This window comes from Leptodactylus fuscus, chromosome 8 (assembly GCF_031893055.1).
Source record: "Leptodactylus fuscus isolate aLepFus1 chromosome 8, aLepFus1.hap2, whole genome shotgun sequence".
NCBI classification, from domain to species: Eukaryota; Metazoa; Chordata; class Amphibia; order Anura; family Leptodactylidae; genus Leptodactylus; species Leptodactylus fuscus.
Window position 1 is genome coordinate 60,931,292 of NC_134272.1, and position 23,029 is coordinate 60,954,320.

The window sequence follows — 23,029 nt, forward strand, 5'->3', positions numbered from 1 at the left end:
CTCATCTGGTCTTATAGATTTCATTCATCTTCTAGTCTCTTAACACTTTCCTACAGCTACTGATCCTTTCATGAGCTTCTCCTCCGTTGGCTGCTCAGGAAGTAAAGGATATGCTTCATAAACTACGCTGTCCGTGTGTGAGACGTCTACGCTTTACAGAGGTCTGTATGAAGAGTCACACGGGATCTAAGGAACACTTGAGATTCTTGAAGGACGGGTCAGCCACTCTCAACACACTGACTCATTTCCTAATCCTGCACTCATATACCGGTATCGTGTATAGAACTCAATTACGCTTCATTGCTCGTCTTCCAGCAATTATACCGCCGGCTAACATAACATGGTGATCTTCAGCGACCTCCCAAACATCCTATTGAAGTGAAATGTGAAAATCACCGCTCATCACTATCTCTGGAGGAAAATCTAAACTACGATATCACTCCAGCTTTAGCGGACGTCATCAATATCAATAGATGTGAAATGGAAGGTGTTCAGCACACCATATATGGCACGATTTACTGCTGACATTCAGTTGTGATGGAATAAAAATAAATATGGAGCAGACTTTATGTACAATATTTCCAGAAAACCAGCATGACTACCTATATAAATCTGCTCCTTGTGTCCTGGAATCCGGCCAAGTATAGTCAAGCCCAGCCTGAGTCCTCTATGGAAGAAAAAGCTGGAATGCTCTGCATGGAGCCTTCTATAAGAACTGGCAATATGGGATTCAGCAGACGATCAGCACAAGGCGGATGTAGCGAGCTAAGTCAGTAGTAGCAGTAAATATAGGTCTCCGAGTCATTATGATCTGTCATCTAGTTATAAATTCTATACGGTTATTTCTGGTTCTGGGAAATATGACTAGGTATCTCACAGCAAGGCTTGCCTTCAATGCTGAGAAAATTTTTAACTTACTAGTTTTACTACCTTAAAGGGGTTGTCCAGCTTGGGAAACTGCTGAGAGTGTGTGTCATAAACACTACCATATCAATGCCCTCTGCTTCTATTCCCTGCTGGTCTCTACATAGAAAATAACTACTAACTGGTCAAAGTGGTGACCCACCTCAACCAGTTATAGGACATTTATCTTCTCAAAACAGGTGATAAATATCAGGACTACCAGTGAGGCATGAGAAAAGGAGAAACAAAGTCCCCGTGGTCTCTTCCGTGTGAAAGGAGGGTGACCAATGCTCCACTGATCTTTGGCAGCCCTATAGTAATGAATGGAGAGCCGGGACATCGGCCAACAGCTAGGTGGGCATTTTCCATGGGTGTCATGGCAGTACCACAAAGTGGAGACCACTGGGGATCCGGTAAACATCAGAATGGAAGGATGAAAGTTCTGTATTCTTTTTATATTTCACTATAGACTTTACAGAAACATATGTAATCCCGCTATACACAGACAGACACAGAATTAGAATTGGCCGTGTGCAGAATAGTTTTTGCATTTTTCTTGCGCACGATCATGGACACATTTCAGATTTATAGGCCATGCATATTGTAGTAATTTTTTGTGCGACCAAGGTAAGTTGACTAGAATTGAATGTGAAGCATTGGCTGCATTTATTTCTGTAGATGGTTAAATCCCATCTACATGCTTCCTCTATATACTGTTCCAAATATCTGGTGCACATTTTTACAAGTAGACATGACTTACCTGTTTGCAGAACGGTTTCTGGGTCAACAGATGGAAGGTAATTGAAATCCATTGACCTTAAAAGCAAAAAAGTAAAAATTGATTTTTAGTTATTGATAGTTATATTTTCATTTGATCATATAGGATGTTTTAATTGCATCATTATGTTACATTGACAATATGAATGGGTTTCATATACACTATTCATCTTTCATCTTAGACAGTTTTGACATAACAAGGGGATATGCCATAAACATCTGATAGCTGCAGGTTGCACATTTAGGACCATATATTGTGTATGTGTTGCCCTGTCCCCTGTTATGGCTGTTGATACAGACACTGACCGCTGATCCCATGTAGAGTACATATGGAGAGGTGGCCACACACTTTATCTATTCACTTGTATGGGAGCGGAGCTCTTACAGAAGTGTGCAGCACCATATTCTTTCTCCACCTCACTTGATAAGACAGGGTTGTTGCTTCCATTATGTCCAAGAGTTGGGAACCACATCCACCATTTATAGCATGTTTTGCAGATATTCCATTAATGCTTAAAGAGAACCTGGCAGGTTGATTCGGGACACTAAACCACCCACATGTCCTTATAGACTGGAGATTCAGTGTCCCAAATTACCCTTCTTCAAATCCGTCCATGACCACATTTAAAAAACTAAGCCTTTATACTTACCTAGAGATGAGTCTGTTGAGTCTCAAGCGACTCGTGTCTGGTGCTCCGTAATCCTGTGCAATTCTCCATTGAAGCAGAGGACGTACACTCCAGCTACACCGTGCAAGTGCTGGAGATACGAAACCTGTGCAGTGAAGGGTCCAGTGAGGGTCTATTCACACGGAGGAAAATGGTGAGGAATTTGGTGTGGAATTTCAGCACTGAAAAAAAGCCTCCCATTGACTTCAATGGATTCCTTTTTTCTGCTAATCATTGGGAGTTTTTTTTTTTTTTTATCAGCGCTGAAATTCCACACCAAATTCCTTACCATTTTCCTCCGTGTGAATGGACCCTGAAGAACTGCGTCAGCGTGAGGAGTACAGCAGCAAGGGGAGCATAGAGGTTTTTGTTTTTTCTTTAATTTTTATTGCGGTGCACAGATGGCTTTATAACAGGGCAATTTGGGAGACCTGTGAGCGGTTTAGTGTCCCAAATCAGCCTGACATATACCCTTTAAAACATGAAGATAAGCAGAAGCAACATACTCAGGACAGCAGTGCATCTGGGTGGGACGCACACTCCCAGAAGTTGCATCGCTATGAATAAACAGAATACTGAAGTTGTTTGATGCCGCCTGTAGGGATCAGGGAAGCTGTCACAAAGATAAAATAATACCAGAAATCTTCAGATCCTGATAGAAAATTATTAGCATTATAGCAAGGGAAAACAACAGCTTGTACAATGACATCCTTGGTGAACATGTTTGTATAAAGTCTTGATACTCCATAGATTTATGTCAGGATCAAGCCAGTTAAAAAAAATAATAATAAAAAAAACATAAAAATATATCAGTACACGTTAGCAATATTTGCATCAAATTACTGCCTATAAACAGCATCAGGGAATGAGAGGAACTCTGCACCGAACTGAGAAGATCATTCAATACACATTAGAGTTGTATGAAGTGCTGCAGTTACCTTGGCAGGGGTAGGCAACCTTCAGCATGTCAGCTGTTGTGGGACTACAAGTTCAAGCATGCCCACATGCTCTGCTCTTCTTGGAGCTACCCAAAGAAGTGAATGGAGCCTGTTGGGAGTTGTAGTTCCACAGCAGCTGGCGTGCCAAAGATTGCTGATCCCTGGGCGAAGCTAATGGCATGCAGAACTATATGGGTCCCAAAAAGTTAAAAGTAACTGAACCCATATGCAGATGGATTCCAAGGACATTAATATTTAAAGGAAATTTTAGACCCCTAAACCATCATTAACCAGTAATTTAGGACAGTGACAGCTTCATGATGATATCACGACCTTCTGACAGATTCAGCATAATGCTGTAGTTAAACACAGTAGACAAGTCATGGTGGTGGAGATGCTGGACAGTTAGTTGTCCTCCTGGCTTGACTGATGTTTCACAGACTGGGTACATCTTCACAACCACATCGGACACATGCGCAGTAAAGCAAGGCATACCCTGACCTCATCTATACACTGCCCATGTGCCAAATGCTGTACACAGATTGTGGGATGGCAATCCAGTAGGGAAACCGGCCAGTGGATGGAGTGTATCTATTCCACAGACACTCTGGATGGTTAAGCTCCTGGGCAAGTTGATATCCCACAAGTCGGATACATCATCACAAGCCACATCTGGCACACATGGAGTATGAAGCAAGGTGTACAGGCCTCAGGTTCACCTATACAATGTGTATGTGCTACATGCTGCGCTGCGATGATTTTCCTGGGCCTATGGGACATCAATATAGCCAAGAGGAGTAGAAGCCATCGGCCTAACTGGGAACGCAGATCCACTTCTGTGACTGGAAGTTGAATGTTATTTATCACCATTATGCCAAATCTGCCAGAAGATACAAGATCACCATTGTCATGGCGAATGGATGAGGACTAAATGTTGCCCGCACGTTCCCTTCAATGGTTATCCACATTTTCATTTTGCACCTTTTAGGAGGTGACCATTTTGCTAAACGGTGCCATGAATACTGTATATGGACCATAAGCAAAGTGGCTAGATGCCGCTAATAAATAGTGTCCGTGAAGGTGCATGTAGTGACAGGGGATGTTTGGTTAAGTATTTTTATCCTACAGGGAAGAGATATAAAGTTCTATTATAATATAAATCTCTTCCCTGCTGGTGGGAACACAAATAAAGACTGATGCTCCAGCTTTTCAATGTGCGTCATCTGTGGCTTTGTAACTTTTCTGGGTCGGCTCCTAGCCTTGAATTATGAAAGCCGCCAAAATGTAAAGAAGACATTAGCAAAATGCTAGATTTTGTATTTACAGGCAGTGATGATGTCAGGTGGAGCTTCAAATTGGGTCTGCAATTGTCTTGAGAAAATGAAGCGCGGGAGATGCAGTAAGGATGAAGGTTTCATTACTGAATAGCTCACTACACAAATCCCCTCACATGCCTCCTCCGCTAGGTTGGGGAGGCAGGCAGCACACATGGCGTGTGATAATGGGATTATGATGATAGCGCGGCACAGCACAAGTACACGTAAGGTACAATCAGTTTGTTTCACAAACCTGTCTTTCTCGTTCTGATTTCCCTTATCACTCCCATTGTTGATAACAGCCAGCTCGTCCAGAAGCGATGTCGACTCTTTTGTGAACTTCTCAAATACCTGCAATGCAGAGGCAAAACATTATCCCATACAATAGAGGAAGAACTTCTATTAGGTTTGGCAGAATGAATACAAATTACACATTACATGCAGACGAGCTACAGGTAGCGTACATTATGACGAACAATACTCCTGACTAGAATAAAATAAAGGGAGCCATATGCGCACAAATTATTATTCTGTTATGGCGGAGATGAAAAGGCCTTGTCTGGGATAAGAAAAATGATGGAAGATCCCCCCACCCCTAGAAACTAAGCCACTCTTGTGTATGGGTGGTGTCTGGTATGGCATCTCATCCCAATTCCAGTAAATGGGGGCTAAGATTCAATAAATAACAGTCTACAGGCAAGAGAGGAACAAAATGACTCCTTGAATCAGATACTATGCTCAAGAAAGAGAGATAAGGATAGCCAAAAGTGGAGGAGGTCACAGGTCCTTGAGTCCTGGGCTGAACTGCTAACCTGCAGCTATAAATCCTCCTCAGCAAGGTGAATAGAATACTAATTCTGGACCCTCTGGACCATTCCAGGCCCATCAGGTATGGGAAACCACTGGGGTTATGAAGAAGGGGCTTCTTTTTCATCTCTAGGTTTCCTATCCCAGGTTGGACCTTCTGTCTCTTTAGTGGTGTTGTCAAGCTGGCTCAATGTGCATTCCCTACAATTGATATTCACAGGATGGGTGATACATGACTGAATGCTAAGGACCCTCTCATCACTAGAAGACAGTGGAGTTAGTCAAGTTCCTCCTCACTGTGGTTGTGAGGAACAGGGACTTTAGATGGGGTTACGGTCCATCTAGCATGTGCCTTCGACGCCATTCATAGTCCATGGAATTAAAGGAGACAGCAGATGTTGAGCAGAAGGGAGCAAACCTAAGGATAGACCATCAATATCTAACCTTGGAAAACCCCATTAGCCGTAGGATGATGCTAGTGGCCTTTAGATGGTAGCAGCAGTAGTCCTACTACCTGTTGGCTCTACTGTCAGACTGTCAGGGAAAGCTTTAGGTCAATAATATAAATGATTAGACACTTATGTAATTTTTGGTTTTTGCTTATTACTTACTAATCTTTTATTCAGCCAATCCATATGATCGTAAGTGAGACTTCCCCCAAATTCTTCTGTGAGTTGAGAAGGTTCTATGTACCGTGTCAGCTTATTTCCGGACACCAAGATCACCTACAAAAAAAAACACAATTGTGTCAATATAAACTGACTGGGTCCAAGTCCTGAAATATTATAACAAGGTGCATGTTATCCAAAAAGTGACAAAAAGGAACACAAATGTTAAAATGAAGACATATCAAGGTCATCAGTTGAAGATTGAAGGTAGAAAAAGTCATCAAAAAGGAGAACAATGGAGTTGGTGGGCAACACATAGTCAAGAGGGGAGATTTTATGGCACATAAGGGGGAATGAATATTATGTGAGGGTACCAACAATGGATGTGAATTATGGGAGGCTTGTGTGCAGAAGTGGTGAACACATCTTTATGGCCATTGGTGAAGGGAAAGCAAAATGTATGGATGGGATGTACACTGGAAAGGTTTCGGGTATTGCTAAGCAACAGACATCACGGGGTATCCCGCTGGATCACCCACTTTCTGAGTCAACATGTAACCTAGCTCCAGATATTTTTTGGACAAAAAGGAGGATGGACAACAGTCCTTGCACCTTTAATGTTATTGGGTTGGTCAGATTTGTTTCAGACCCATGGCTGGGCCATCGGAATTAGACTGACAGTATGGGGGGGTGCAGACGCACAAGAAAAAAGGGCTGTTAAAAAGAATAAATAAAAAATCTGGACACTATGGAAATCAATGGATCTGTTTTTAATGGATGTAAAACAGAGTGATGTCCGAGTTAGGTCCGTTAGAAAAGAATGTAAAAAAACACCAATTTTTTTTTTTTTTTTAAATTAAAGGTCCGTTAAATACGGATGGAAAATAAAATGAATCAAAAATGGACAAAATGTTGTGTACGTCTGCTTTCCATGGATGTTAACCCATGTGAACCCAGCCTTAGTATTCCGGTTCCCCTTATGACAAGAAAGCAAATCAGAGATCTTCTATATTGCACCGTAGAGCCGATCTCGCCGCAGAAAGTATTTAATCTCACAAGTTAAAATGTAACCTAGAAAGTTAATATGTGGTTTGCAAATCTTTGTAAACTCAAATATTGAATGTCACAATGCATAAATATTTCAGTTTTACAAATCTCTGGCTGTCAGCCATGGAATTTGATTAAAACCACAATATTGGATATGGATGGAAAGCCGATCCTTCATTCGCAAAAAATATCATCTAAATTCAAATTAATTTCCTACTTTCACAGACGGCTAGGTTTTACTTCTCAGGCTGTCCGGAACGGATAATGTCTTTTAACCATGAAGAAACATTTACATGACAGATCAAGAGATAGAATTTACATGTGAAATAATTGACCAGAGTAAGAAGTCAATAAAATTAGACAAAATCCGTGGTGTCAGTTTGCAGCAGATGAAGCGGGTCTGCGGTCCGACTGGATGAAAATGTCAGGCGCTGCTTAATGGATACCCCTCCTCCTCCTCCTCCTGATAATAGACAAGGTGGATTTTCATACTATTACCTCCCCATTCATTTAAATAGACTTCTAGAGAGAATAAGTAATGTGCATGGGAATAATACCCGAGATCTGGGGGAGATTTATAGAGACTGGCGATTCACACATCAGTCTCAATTCCTTATTAAGAGGCACACCGCCTGCAGTCTGTATGTATATATACAAGCTATAATTTATGACAAATTTCTTACAATTTATTCCTGACGAAGCTGGGTGTCAGCGAAACACGCGTCAGGCGTTTTGTGACTGTCCCACTGGTGATGTACTTGGCGTCTCCCCTTCCTACTATTTATGGTTATTGCTACTAAACCCTGGAAACAATGTCTGTTACTACGGGTATGTATTTGTGATCCCTCACTTGCTCTTACCTTACTTTGCTTATTATTATTATAGTGATCATGGCGTCTTTTCTCTTGGTCCATTAAGTAGTGGTACTAAGTAATATTCCACTTGAGACACTGCGGTAATATAACATTTTACTGTCATCTTTTTCTTGGACTAGAGATCTATATACCTGTTAGTAATATTATACATATATTTTTCAGAGATTTTTCCTATTTGGGTATTTATTTATTTATTTATTTTGGGGTAGTACTGAAGGTTTCACCAGTGGGAAGGTACGGTATTATACCGCTATTGTGGTGGTGGTGGGGGGGTTCTCCCCCCTGTTTCCCCTTTTGTCTGTGTATTGTATGTGTATATTTTTATTCAGAATTTATAAATTATTTATATATTTTTATTGGTAGTGTCTCTATTTGTTTCTTTGATAGAATTTATGACAGTTTGTGCCATAAATTATAGTGAACCTGCTAGGTTGTGGGAGACCTCAAACCCTCAACTAAGCCCTGTCCCTGCCGTGCCTACTTTGTAGGAAAGTGGCATGTGGGGCGTAAACTATCACAATGGTCATGCGACCATAATGTAAATTTTTTCTATAGAACTTTCCCTCAAATCCTTTAATTCAACATCCTCCAAAGAGCTGCCCAGATGTAGAAGTCAAGAGTTGTACTTTAACTACTTCCAGCACTGCCACTGAAGTGAATGGATGGAGATGTATCTACATCCACCATGGCTGGTTTTCAAGATCAATGAAGGTCTCAGTAGCTGGCAGAGGATAGATATTTTTGTGGCATAACCCCTTTAAAGGGGCTCTATCAGCAAAATCATGCTGATAGAGCCCCACATATGCGTGAATAGCCTTTAAAAAGGCTATTCAGGCACCGTAAATGTTATATTAAACTACCCCCCCCCAGTTTTAAAATAATAACCTAAAAAAGAATGTGCTCTACTTACCGAACGTGCACGCTGGGCAGGCATTCAGGGTGTGTCTTCATCTTCATCCACGCCTCTTCTTCCTCCGATGTCCTCCGGTCCCGTCCTCCTCCGGCGCTCGCAAACGGACTTTGATTTAAAAAAAAATGACCTGGGTGCATGCGCAGTAGCCGTGGTAGAAGCCGCATGCTACTGCGCATGCGCCCAGGTCATTTTTTTTTTTTTTTATCAAAGTCCGTTCGCGAGCGTCGGAGGAAGACGGGACTGGAGGACATCGGAGGAAGAAGAGGCGTGGATGAAGATGAAGACACACCCTGAATGCCCGCCCAGCGTGCACGTTCGGTAAGTAGAGCACATTCTTTTTTAGGTTATTATTTTAAAACGGGGGGGGGGGGGTAGTTTGATATAACTTTTACGGTGCCTGAATAGCCTTTTTAAAGGCTATTCACGCATATGTGGAGCTCTATCAGCATGATTTTGCTGATAGAGCCCCTTTAAGTAGAAGCTCCTTCAGGCCCTGAACTAGGCATACAAAAATCATTTGTGCCTGTAGTTTATCGTTATGCTAGGTTCCCACTAGCGCTGATCTGCTAAAACAGTGGTTACACACAGAGCCTGGTGGAACCATTGACTATAATAGGGTCCGTTGGGTGTTTGCCTGAAAGTGGCGGAGCAAAAAGAAATCCATGCAGGACTTTTTTCTGTACCTATTTTCGTGTAGTCTCTGTGATGGAGTCTCCAATAGAGACGTGAACCCAGGCTTAAAGGAGTTAAAACAGTAGGAACTAAATGCACCCTCTATTTAGCCATAAAACTACTAACTTATCCTCTCTCTCATGCCAACCTGTATATTACCAACCTCTGTAAGGAAAACTAAATTTAATGTAGGTCAGACATGACACAGATCACTAGATTGTCAACAATCTAATATTTATGGGGGATCTTCTGATGTTTCCTTTTTGGATGGAACAGATCAAAATGGTTGAATTTCACGCAGTTCGGCAGTACCAGAAGTTGGCCACTACTGATCACAATTTTTCCATAGAAATAGAGGGCTTGAAAAAGACCCTAATCCGTCTGGACTGAAACATCACACATATGGCTGAATAAAGAAACACCACTTCCTTACTTATTACCTTGGCCTGACGCCTATTTTTTGATTCTTTCTTTCTGTAAAAATAAAGTTCATGCCCAATTTTATGAAGGAGTTGGGAAGATATTATTCTGGCTATGACCTGCTTAGCAAAAGTGCTATTAGTTCTATGTGGTCACACTACTGCTATACGGCTTAGCTTACTTTTTATATATATATATATATATATATATATATATATATATATATATATATATATATAATATACAATAAGAAATGTAAAAATTCTAGTTTGATATACGCAGTCAATGCCATCTGCTAAAGTCAAATACAGACCTCGAATTGCATGCATGCTCCTTGACTTTGACCATATGTCTCCTTCTCCTACCACTAAATAACACTAAACACAAAAAATGTACAAAAAAGTTTGAAAAAATCCAAGCACTTTCTCCTTTTAATGGCTCTATGTTCCTCAAATTACAGTTAAAACTGAGAAATATTTAAAGAAACCTCTGTATATCTCATGAGCTCACACGTGTCCTCTTCTAAATACGAGCTGGAGCAGGAGCCTCCCTGCTGTGTCTCTCACCTATGCTGTGCTTCTCTGGTCATGCTCCGGCCAAATACAGAACAGTGGAAGATTAAGCCCTGTGTTCTTTGCAGAATTTATGCAAGACTGTTTATGTCAGGATCATACATAAAATGCAGCAAATTGACAAATTCCTTCTTTACGTTTAGGTAAAGTAAAATTTAAGGCTGAGGCCCCATGTTACGGAAACGCAGCTTCTTTTGTTGCAGATTTTGCTGCATTTTTTTGAGCCAAATCTAGGAGTGGCTACAAGGGGAATGGGAACTACATTGGAAGTTCTTATACTTCTACCCAAACCACTCCTGACTTTGGCTCAAAAAAAAAAAAAAACAACAACGCAACAAAATCTGCAACAAAAAAGCTGCATTTCCACAACGTGGGGCCTCAGCCTAAAGGAGATTTCCATTGAAACTATGATCACTTCCTCCGGGGTCTTTAGGTACTGAACCTAGGTGGTCTGGGTCAGGTTCTCCATGGAGTCTATGAACAATTTCTGTAGGGTTTTTAGGTGCTGAACCTAGGGGTTCTTGGCCTGTTCCGACTACAAACAATTTACTCCATGTTTTGGCACCATCAAGGCTCATTTCAGCCATCACTGGTTTGATTGCATGCCTCATTTTTACCAGGATGTCCTTACTACAAGTACTATGTGCTGTGGTCTCACCCAGTTCTAGCCCCTTCCCCCTTTAGGTTAATGCCTCACGTTGCTGAAAAGCTGCTTTTTTTGTTGCCGATTTTGCTCTTTTTTTTTTTTTAAAGCCAAATCCAGGAATGGATTTAGCACACAGGAGAAGTATAAAATCTGCAAACAAAAAGAAACCAACCCAGCTTTTCCACAAGTGGGGCTTTAAAGGGGTTTTTCAGGATAAACAGAAAGACAAGGATGGCTAGAGGTTGAGTAAAATAAAAGAAGTGATATTGACCTATCCCAAGTCCCTATGTTACTGGGATGGGCCAGAGGTGCTGATGTTCCCATGGGGCAGTGACATATCAGCGGTGACATCAGTGGTGCCGCACACATGGGCCGAGGCCAGTATCTGCCCACAGCGGTCACTGAACCCTTAGCATTTCAGAGAGAAAGAAGACGTGCCACTCGAACAGAGGACAGGGTGCAGCTAAATCACTTCTTTTCTTATTTTGCACCACCCGTCACCCCTGGGTTTTCCGTTTACCTTGGAAATGGTCACTGTACTGTGTCAGATCTCTTCCAAACAGGAAATATAAGCAGGGTATGACTTGTTCAATAAAACAATGACTGTACCTCTGCTAGATTCAGCACAAAGAAAATCTCTGCCGCGGTGTAGACTTGGAAACACAAGATACACATTCCCAAAGGAATCATTGTCAAATACAATGGAGAAGCCTTTATTTAATTAAGTTTCTAAGTCAAGCAGCCTTCTTTTATTACAATATACACTGGCGTCAATGATTCATTGTAGATGGTGTCATACATAGGACTCCATGGAGTCTCAATATTGCTCAGTAAAGGCGCTTTACCAGCCACATATTCCTGGTTATTGGCGCACAGTGGGGAACATTATATTGAAATATATGTAAATCAGAATTCTGTTACTGATGCAATGAACTGCCACATCCTGTCCCCTGTGGGCTATCAAAAATACACAATGTATGTGGAAGGTTTATGCTTGGTATATTTGCGCTGCTGTGTTTGTTTGCATTGATTTGCTGTAATATAACTGTGATCCTTGTGAACACATGGACCAGGCATCAGATGAGCTACAACAGCTCCAGGGAATTCAATTCCAATTTCTGCACTTTGCAGCAAGCACAAAAAAAACATAGGCGTCTAGGCTGCTGCATAAACATGCTCAAGAGACGGAAATGAAGAACAGGGTTTAGGTGCGAAAACGGGTAGGAATTCTTATGGGCTGACAGAACTGAAACAAGGCAACAATAAAAATGATGCAAAGGTATTATTGTGTGGTTACATATCTAGAGGTTTTCGGCTTTGGATCTACATGCTAGAAGGATTTGGAAGATAGCCCCAGCTCACCAGTACACGATCACTAGCACAGAGGTCCCTACCAAGGGAATTGGTAAAGATGAACTGATCCTGTCCACAGGATTGTCAGACATAAGTGAAAATCCAAAGGAGAAGCAGGTCCAGCACATGTAATAGCCAACCAAACATTACTTTTATTCAATTATATTAAAACCTGGGTATGGCGCCCTGTATTCCACTAATGCATTTTGAGCTAAACTAAACTCTTAATTGTAGACTATGAGTAAGAGTTTAGTATAGCCCGAAACATTCAAGTGAAATGGAGGAAACTATATCCTAGTTTTAATATGATTTAATAAAAGTAATGACTTAAGTCAGGTCAGATATTACATGTGCTCTCCCAACTTGCACTTTGCATGTTACATTAGGTTCAAATTTATGGCTCTCTCTGTTGTTCAGGTCTGCCAAGGGACCCAAACGACAGAGAACCGGACAACTAAAACTGTGGTTACCCACGGACCCCATAGAGTATAATGTGGTCCTTTGGGCTTTGTTTGTGTCCGATATTTTTGTGGTCCGTGGTCCATGGTCTATGGCCATCTCTCTTGTTCAGGTCTGCCAAAGGACCCAAACGACAGAGAGCTGGACAGCGAAAACAGTGGTGACCCACGGACCACATAGTCTATGACTGGATCCTTTGGGCTTTGTGTCCGATATTTTTGCATTCCGTGTTTTCATTCTTTTACTTCTCCGTTGTAGACGGAAAACCCAGTGCAGATTATAACATAGCCTTAGAAAGATCCATGGACAATAAACTGATGATCAGAGTATTTGGTTAAACCTGACAGTAGCTGTTCAATTTCCCTGCAGCGCCACCACAGGAGAATTTAAGCATTACAGAATGTCCATGTACAGCAATGGCCTTGCTCTGTAATGTAGGACAGGACTGATCTTCTAGAGCAAGAGGTACTTTGTGATCCTCCTCTCCGCCAAGAGAGAAGGATCCTGAACAGGGGATCTATTAATTCAGTATTGACAAATAGGAATGAGTGTTTTCTTAACTACACAGCCCGTTTAAAGTAAATGTCCAGTGAATTAAATGTCTATTTTGGACATTTTAAGCCAGTGATGGTAATGGCAATAAGTCATCTAAGAATACTATAACAAAGGGCCTTTCCACTTTACTCTGAGAAACACTGTCGGGCCATTACCGTATAAAGTCAATGGCTACATGATAGTTGGAAGGACTCCTTGTCATAAAGTGGATCACAAACTACCAGTATACCCCCTGCTTGGACCCCCAATGATAAATGGAAATTGGTAGGGAAATCTGGCAAAAAGTGTAAAAATTTCTCTCCTTCACTTATAAAAGGGAAAAGTGCCCATTAAAATTAGGGTATAGAAAAGTCCAACAAGACAACAGGCGCATAAAACTGCAATAAATCTGATGGCCAATTCATTCATGAACAATATTAAGAAGAAGAATGCATGATCCCAAAAACCAATTTGAACCTCACATTCTCTGATGTCAGCCTGTTCACATACTCACGCCTCTGATAAACAACAATTTGTCTATTCCCGCAAGCTTTGTAATAAGACATGAATATCAAAGCATGGTGGGATCCAGGATATTTGCTACTCTGGTGGGCCAGTAGACCTGAAGGAAGTTATTACCTAGATCTAGAAAAAGCAGGTCAGATATTTAGTTACAAATCTCACAGGCCTTTATAGTCAGATATTATTCATAGTCACAAAGAGCATGACTATGAGTGAATAATGTCATTCCCTGTCTGTCATGGTGACGGCTACTCCACAGCGAGGGCGCCCCGTGTCTTCTCGCCCATTGCTCGCTGAATTCAAATGAAATACTTACTAACCGGTAACATACAAGAAATGTGAATAGAAACCAGTCTTGTATTTGGCGCTGTTCTGGTGCTCTGTACTGTTGATGGATGGCCAGAATTGTGCTCAAAATGCTGCTATTAGTATAAAAATATATTAAAACAGTGGCGTTTTATGCTCTCCGCTGCGAAACCGTTTTTTTTTTAAACCGGACACAGAGTGCTGCATGTCCGACTCTGTGTCCGGATTTAAAAAAAAACGGTTTCGCAGTGGAGAGAATAAAACGCTCACCGCCGCTAACGGCCGGACAGCTTTCTCACCCATTCAAATGAATGGGTGAGAAAGAGTCCTGCAGGTTTCTCTGTCTCCTGTCTCTGTTTTGTGCAGGAAACGGAAACCTGCAGAACGGAGACCGGGCGCAGATGTGAACGAGCCCTTATATGTATCTGGGAATTTACATCATCTGGAAAGAAGGAAGTTAAATTGTATCATTTCTGATCCTTGGTTACCCAAGGGGGTAAATTATTGGGGTGTATCTGCGCTCCCCAGAAAAGAATGGACAACTTTCTCCAGGTCTACAGCTGAAGGTTGAGGTTTGGACGAGCTCAATTCATGATTTTCTACAGTCTTACTGCTATGATTATTTTTTTGTACAAATATTCTATCCACAGGAGTAAGAGCAAACAACCTTCAGCCCCGAATTACTTTAGTGACGGCAATCCTGGTTTAGTTCCCCTTTCCCCACCTTCAGAGCCATAGCAAGTCACCATATTCACTTTCCAGTTGTTGAAACTACAGTATTTCTACTTACCATGGTGCCCTCTGATGGAAGGAAACTACATACAACAGTCTATGGTTGGTTGCTGTATGTAGCACCCTGCAGAGGCCAAAGCAGGAGGAGCACATAGTGCTGGTATTTAAGGACAACTCAGTGGTCACTTAAGCAAGGACAGATGAAGATGGATGTTGTCGGAGATCACATATTGCTCTAGGCACTGATGGAAACAACCAGTTGTCGAATACACAAAGTGCAAACGGCTAACCCTAATAGCCAGGGCAACAGAGCTTTGTCCAGCCCTGAAGGGCCATATTTGCAAATAAAATAGATCCTTTTTGTTTCCATCCATGGTGACAACTCCATAGATGAACTTTAGCCCCAGCATGCTTACCTCAAAACCAAGGCGATCTTTCTCCTTCCAAAAGCAAAAATGTGTTACTTTCTTATCCCAGAACTCATCCGGCTTCACTACACAAACCAGAGACACTTCGGCTGGAACTACATTCTGAAAATACAGAAAGACATGTGCAGTACGTAAGAGACTACAGATAATATCAAACCGATTTAGTGTATTGCATGTACATAAAGGGATGAGGCGTCCATGGTCATACCCTGTGATTCTCAAATTAGTAGTGGTTACGGTTTGTAACATATCTCATTATGGGAAACAGGACAGCAAAATTACATTGGGGAACGTGTTGACTTCTTTCCTCCAAACATTTTATAACAGAAACCTCAGTAAAGCTGAGGCTAGATGTGAACCTATCACATCTGTGTTCAGGTTACTGTTCGAAGGTCTGCGTAAAAAGCGGTTACCTTAGCAAACCCTCAAGCCCCATAGAATATAATAGGGTCTGTGTGGTTCCCGCATGAAAACCTGCACTAACTACACAGATAAGCTCCCTCTGCCTTTCCTGCCAGTGACTGGGCCAGTGGCCATCTGTTATTGGTGAGGGAAAGAGGACGCAAAGGGAGGAGCGTTCTCCTTCTAAATACAATAGACTCATAAATTGGAGAGGCTAAGGGTCAGTGCACATGGAGTTTTTTGGCACCTCAAAATCAGCCTCCAAAAAAAAGCCTCCCAATAGAACTCTTTTGGAGGCTGATTCTGAGGCCGATTCTGTGTCAAAATCAGTGCCATTCAGCACTGACCCGAAGGGTCCATTCACACTGAGTTTTTTTGCGCCGATTTTGATGCTGAATCCGCCTCAGAATCCACATGGAAAAAAGCCTCCCATTGGAAAGGGAAAAAGGAACCCATTGAAGACAATGGGAAGCTTTTTTTCCATGTGGATTCTGAGGCGGATTCAGCGTCAAAATGAGTGGACCGTAAAAGAGTCCTGCTGACCTCGCCCACACACAACGATTGACAGTCTTCTCTGTACACACCCTGACATGGGGAAAGCTGTCAATCACCAAGTGGGTGGGGTCAGCAGGACTCTCACGGTCTCTCCTAGGAGTCCGGTCAGGATTTACTCTGCTTTCCACTCAGAAATCCTATATACATAAAGGAAAACATATATACAAACCTCAGCTTCTCTCCCTTTATCATATCCTGCTCTCAGATATCCCCTGAATTTTGCTTTCATGTAGGTCTGTATATTTGGTTTGCAAGTGATTTGGGCATCAATTACATAGAATAATGCTACAACAGTTGTCTATTTGCTCAGTATACCTTTAACATTTGTCCATGAATAAAATCTTCTAAGTTCAGAAATGTTACAAGTTCATGAGCAGTAATAGATTATATATTGTATTTCTAAACCTAAAAATATGGATTTATCTTTATTTCCCCCCGAAAAGGATTCCAGCCCCTAAATAAACTTCTAGAAGCTACTTATCGCATTCTGTGGAGCAGATAAGAGATTATCCATCTTGCCGGTCTCTGAGAACCGCTAGATAAAACTATCAAACTCTATTAGGCACTTGCCCAATCCCCAGCTGTTTCGATAAAGATTGCTGTAAAAGCTACGAAGGAAAATTTTATATTCTGCAATTCCGTAAGCAAGAGATTACTCGCTTCCCTCACAAAAACAGCCTAAAATTCATATTTTTCCTCCAACTCGAAATCTGAGGGATGAAAAAAAAAAAAAAGAAAAAGAAAATGAATATCTGATAGGAAAGACACACAAAGCTCTGACTGTTCCACGCAGTTCACATTTCAATCCATAATTCAGTGACTTCAGCTGGTAACAAAATACAGAGCTGAACTTTACACCAACCTATATCAATCACTGCGCTTTCTGAAGCGCTTACAGGAGATACAAGGGACAGAAATCTCTTCTTAGTTATCGTGAGCTCAGGCCGGTATATATTGAATTAAAGAAGCATCTACAATACCATGGAGATAGGGGCCACTCCGGAGTACAGAGTGCACACAATATGTTTAGAAATGTTCTCCAACAATAAGCCGATCCCAGCGTGTCCCACTCATAGGACCTTGTAAGGGCGCCAAGCAGTATGTGCTCGCTTTCCCTGCAGTGCCTCCTCTGGAGTAAAAAAGTATTACGCTACTGTGATTGAAATCAATGGACTGCTTGTAAAATGCATGGACATGTTGAGTCTTCCAGAATAACAGACGCTTTTTGTATTTCCCACAGCTAGGGTTAGGTTCAGATTTGTGTTGGCGTCTCTGTCTAAATTCGGCAGAGAGAAAAGTCCTGCATTGAGTCTATGGGTAACTGTTTTTGTAGTGGACAGTCTCTCCATCTTTCAAGCCCCCATTAGTGTGAACCTAGCGTAATCGGTGAAGACTCTCTGTTTAGGGTGGGGTCGGTCACGTGACCTAAAGTCAGAGCATCAGCAGAGGAGGCAGGAAGGCCAGACTTCTAGCAACTGGGACTGTAAGAACAGGCATAACAGGGGCCACACGGTGGCTCAGTGGTTAGAACTGCAGCCTTGCAGCGCTGGAGTCCTGGTGTTCAAATCCCGCCAAGGGCATAAAACCATCTGCAAGGAGTTTGTATGTTCTACCCGTGTTTGCATGGATTTCCATCCCATATTCCAAAAAGACATACTGATAGGGAAATATGTACATTGTGAGCTCTATGTGGGGCTCACAATCTACATTTAAAGAAAAAAAAAAAAAGAACAGGCATAACAAGGCACCAATTTGTATATTAGCAAGATTGCAGATATGGTGCAATGGGTACCCAGCCCACAATTAATATCCAAAACATATGTCCCATACACATAAGAGAAAAGATTGGCCATCTATCTTACACGTATGGGCATTGGCTCAGCTACGCCAAGCATGCGTGTGTATTAAGGAAGGTTAGAACAGCTGTTGGCTCATTTAGTTGACAGATACTGAAGACGTATGGGCACCTTAAATAAGGGTATATTCACACTTTTGTTGGCGACTATTTGGAGCCTCCATCAGAAGTCCCATCTTACTTGACGGTAAGAAAAGAGACACATTCATTAGTAATCTTAATGTCGACATTACAAAAAATGATGACGGATCTCTTAATCAATAGGGTCTCAGTTGTCATTGTGATCTGTCAAAACCTTATTGTTCTCATTGGGAACGTAAATAATGTGTATATGGCGGAGCTTTTCTCTTTTTTAATATTGCATCAACTGAAATGTATAAAACATGTGGTAATGCTATATGATATAATAATTTTTATTGTAATAATCAGTAACAGTATTACTTATTGTGAACGATTAAAAACAAAACCAACCCCTGCATTTAATATCAAGCCCGTAAAACAAGAAATCATATCTAAAAGCCTAATAAATATAAAGTGTCCATAGCCTGGCACGCAGATTTTCGTTGGTACATTTATATGGCACGGCTGTAAAAGTAGCCCCATATGTTTTCCTGCACAAGTTTAGCAGACTCATTGCTCATGAAGTGTTTCGGTGATCATTAAGTTAACGAGTATTCTGGATTACGGCGACTCATAAAGCTGTCACACATAAGAGCGTGGCTGAGTGGCGTTCTCTCAATGGCCATGTAACCCTGCCATGATATACTGCAGAACGGTTATAAATATTTCAGCGCGGCTAATGGAATTAACTTAGTGCGGTAAATTGTTGCTAATTGGTTTATCCACTTTTGTTTTACCTATTGAAAGGTGAACAGATTTTAATTAGGGTGCAAAAGTTCTGGAGCTGGCCCCACGACAGTGGGAAATTGCCATGGAATAAGGGTGTATTTACATATGTTGGTTTTTTGTTCCAAATAAAGAGATGGCAAAAAAAATTCCCTATATGCTAAACAAAGTACTATCTGCTTGAACCCAATTTTTTATTCTAATCAATTCCTTGTCAATCATTCCCAATACCTTGCAATTCCAAAATTAATTAGTATTTTAACTCAAAGTAAAGGGATAAAACTACTACAGAATATACTGTGTTACCCTTATGAAGGGTGCAACCATTCCTGATCAATCAGTGCAATTAGTTTCAGCATCCAGTATGATAATCAGGCTCTCTCTGTTAGGTGAGTTGTCCTGAGGGGCAGTAAAAACTCTAGGCCCACCCACCTGACAGTAGAGAACATATATTACATATTGGGTGCAAATACAACTAACTGCACTGATTGTTCAGGTACGGTGTAGACTAGAGAAAAAAATTCCAACTGCACCGGAACCAGTGGAAGAGTCTATTGAAGGAGTTGTTGGTGGTGAATAGTCCTATTTAAGGTGGCCATATACAATAGATGAATATCAGATTCATGATCTAATGTGCATGGTAGTGATCCAAAGTTGGATTTCAAAATGTCCAATCCTTTTTCTCTCTTGAGGAATATGGCCCGGTTCACATCTGCGTTCGGGAGTCCGTTCAGGGACCCTCCCGAATGGAATACTGAACGCATTGACAAGTGGTGAGCTTATGACCCCATAGACTATAATGAGGTCCGTGTGTTTTCCGCACGGCATCTGCATGAGCCATGCGGAGAGGAAAGTACTTCATGAACTACTTTCCTCTCTGAATGTTCCGTGCGGACACCGCGTGGAAAACACACGGACCCCATTATAGTCTATGGCGTCTGTGTGCTTTTATAAGCTCACCATTTGTCAAAGCGTTTGGTATTCCATTCGAGGGGTCCCCATATGTACTCCTGAACGCAGATGTGAACCAGGCATAAGCCGCTCCCAGCAGAGCCAGTCACTGTGTTATTCCCCTCTTCTTACTGTGAACACAGGCATTCTCAACTAAAGAAGAAGGAAGAGAAGCAAATGTCAGGAACCCTTTTGAGTCTTGGGTCCCATCAACGCTTGGTTCAAACTAAATGCGCCTCAATAATGGCTACAGTAGCGCAATTATTCATGACAATGGTCGCTCTATGGAGATAATAATTCTACGGTAAAAAAAAAAAGGACAAATGTAGCAATGAAAATGGAACAGGTTCAGTGATCAGATCATTATTATAACCCCGGGGTGGTTTACTTCAAGGGCACCGGCAGAAAGTCAATTCTTACACATTAACCTCAAGATGAATTCTGTCATGTTACTTTAAATATCATATAACTCAATATTACACAACCTATGGCGATTATTGACTTCTGTCATGTATTTGAGGTGCCGCTGTGTTCAGCCTCGGAGCTGGTCATGGAGATTTTTTTTTTTCTACTAAAAGAGAAGCCTCGGGGCAAAGAAAACGTATTTCATCTTAATTGCAGCTACGGGTTGTGCTGTCTGAGTGACAGGCATGGTGGGAGCAGCAGCGTGAGCCCTGTCTCTTCTCCATTTATCCAACTTCCACATCGCCCTGAGCCTGAAGCGAGCGCAGGAACTCAAGTCGCTGACATTACAGTGTTATAGCCTTGTAAGAAGTAGCAGGTTAGACGCTAATAACGGAGGTGATTTCTGCAAGAAGATGGAAACAAACCTTGTATATAAAGAGATGTGGCTTCCAGGCAGATCTTCTATTAGGGGATAGATTGGATTCCCTGATAAACGTAAGCTATGGGTTACCATGGGCCTCCAAGAACAACCTCCCACCAAGTAACTGACTGAGAGGTCACAGAACTCAATGGCACATTTTGCGTCCATGAAATTGGTGAGGGCAAGGATTAGTTCACATGTGTCATTCTTTCCATTCTTCTGTTCAGTCATAGGAAATGAAGAATGGAAAGAACAGGAAAGATGGAACTGACTAATGACTGCCTAATGGGTTATCATGGGGCACATGGGGGTATCTGTTATGGGACACGGTATTTTTAGTCAGATGAAAAAATGTCTGTGTCTCCAGAATTTTAGGCCGTGTTCACATCAAGCAGTGTAATCTGTTCTTCTGGTTCTGGAAGAACAAATTTAACGAAAAAATGGATTCCTCTAATGACAGACACCATAGGATCCTAAGGCACACCTTTGACTTTAATGGAGTTCGTTGGGTATCCATTACTTTCTCTCTGACATCGTCAAACAAAAAAAGTCACCTCGCAGGAGTTTTTCTTCCACTATTTCAGAGGAGCTGTACGTCGGACTCTGATGTAGATGTGAACACAGTTTTAGGTTGGTATCGAAGCCTCTAACACAGATGTGAACATGCACTAACTGCTAAGACTCGCTTGTAAGATTAAAAGGTGCAAGATTCTTTATAAATTTAATGCACTTGGAACTACTGGTTTCTTTCTTTACAGATGCTATAAATCAGTATTTAGTGCTTCTTAAAGGCGTTTAAAAGAATATGAAAAACATGGCTACCTTAAACCAATAACAGTACCACAATGGTCCACAGGTTGTGTCTGGTACTGAAGATCAGTCCTACTAATGTAAATGGAGATGAGGGGTCTCCGACTGTGTCTGTCACTCTATTGTTGATAAAGGGGTTGTCCAAGATAAAAATAATAATTATTATTTTCTTTAATTAGGTTGTAGGAGGTGAAAAAAAACAAAAAACAAAACAAAAACCCACACTCGCCAGTCCCGGGTGCTCTGGTACCTCCCAGCTCAGTGCGGTCCTGCCACTCCGATGTTTTGTTCCGGCAGAAGTTCCCGTTGCACATGACCGCTAAGGCTAATCAGCGGCCTCAGCGAAGGAGACAGGATGTCACTACCTTTGATGTTCCCGGGTTCTTTCCTTAGGCCGCCATTAGCGTCAGCGGTCATGTGACCGCTAAGGCCAATCAGCGGCCTAATGACAGGGACCTGGGATGTCACCACTGGCAAGGACTACTGCAAGAAAACATCAGAGCAGCAGGACTGGACCACTCTGGGAGGCACCAGAGCACCGGCGACACACGGGGATATTATTTTATTTTCGTCTACTCCGGCCTAATTAAAAAAAAAAAAAAGTTATCCTGGACAACTTCTTTAAAGCCGATTGTGCTCCTATGATAGATGTTCACAACTGTAGTGTGAACGTCCCCAAACTTTTTAACCTGCTGAATGTGAACCACTGTATGTTTAAATTTTATATTACACTCAGTCATTTGCTGAGAGGGATCACATGACCAATTATATATTCCATTAAAAACCTACTTTTGAGATGAATGATTAAGGGGCCAGTCAGGGGGCAGCAGCTTACTATTAACAGGCACCTGGCACTTGGACAGCCAAAATGAAGAGCAATATCATAATAAGCATGGTGGCTCGCTGGTTAGCACTGATGCCTTGTAACGCTGAAGTCCTGGATTCGAATCCAGCAAAGGGCAATATCTGCAAAGAGTTTGTATGTTCTTCCCATGTTTGTGTGGGTTTACTCTGGTTACCTCCCACACTCTGTCAGATCGGTTTTCCTGGTGAGAAGTCGCCCATAAACAGGGGATACAGATATGGGGGCGAAGGTTTAAACCCATGGAAGTCTCTACAATCATCAGTTACAATCATTCCATAAAATGTTTCAAGGACTCTATGGGTGAGAATGAAATGGACCAGCTAGCATCAGACCTAGAGGTTTCCACTCCATCCCTGTGGGGATTGTTTCCTGCAAATAATCCACTTGAAACATATGTTTTATTTATGGTGTCAATTATTTATA

General features: G+C 41.7%; 1 protein-coding gene across 1 annotated transcript in view; it reads right to left on the bottom strand.

The window, feature by feature from the left end:
- The window catches only part of SESTD1 (SEC14 and spectrin domain containing 1), an 89,333-nt gene that overhangs the window by 22,740 nt on the left and 43,564 nt on the right, over positions 1 to 23,029 (bottom strand). Inside the window, exons 5-8 of the mRNA XM_075286073.1 lie at positions 15,485 to 15,598; positions 6,021 to 6,134; positions 4,856 to 4,953; positions 1,664 to 1,719 (exon numbers count right to left, since the gene is read on the bottom strand). Coding sequence (XP_075142174.1) covers positions 1,664 to 1,719; positions 4,856 to 4,953; positions 6,021 to 6,134; positions 15,485 to 15,598 — 382 coding nt within the window. The remainder of the gene's footprint in view (positions 1 to 1,663; positions 1,720 to 4,855; positions 4,954 to 6,020; positions 6,135 to 15,484; positions 15,599 to 23,029) is intronic.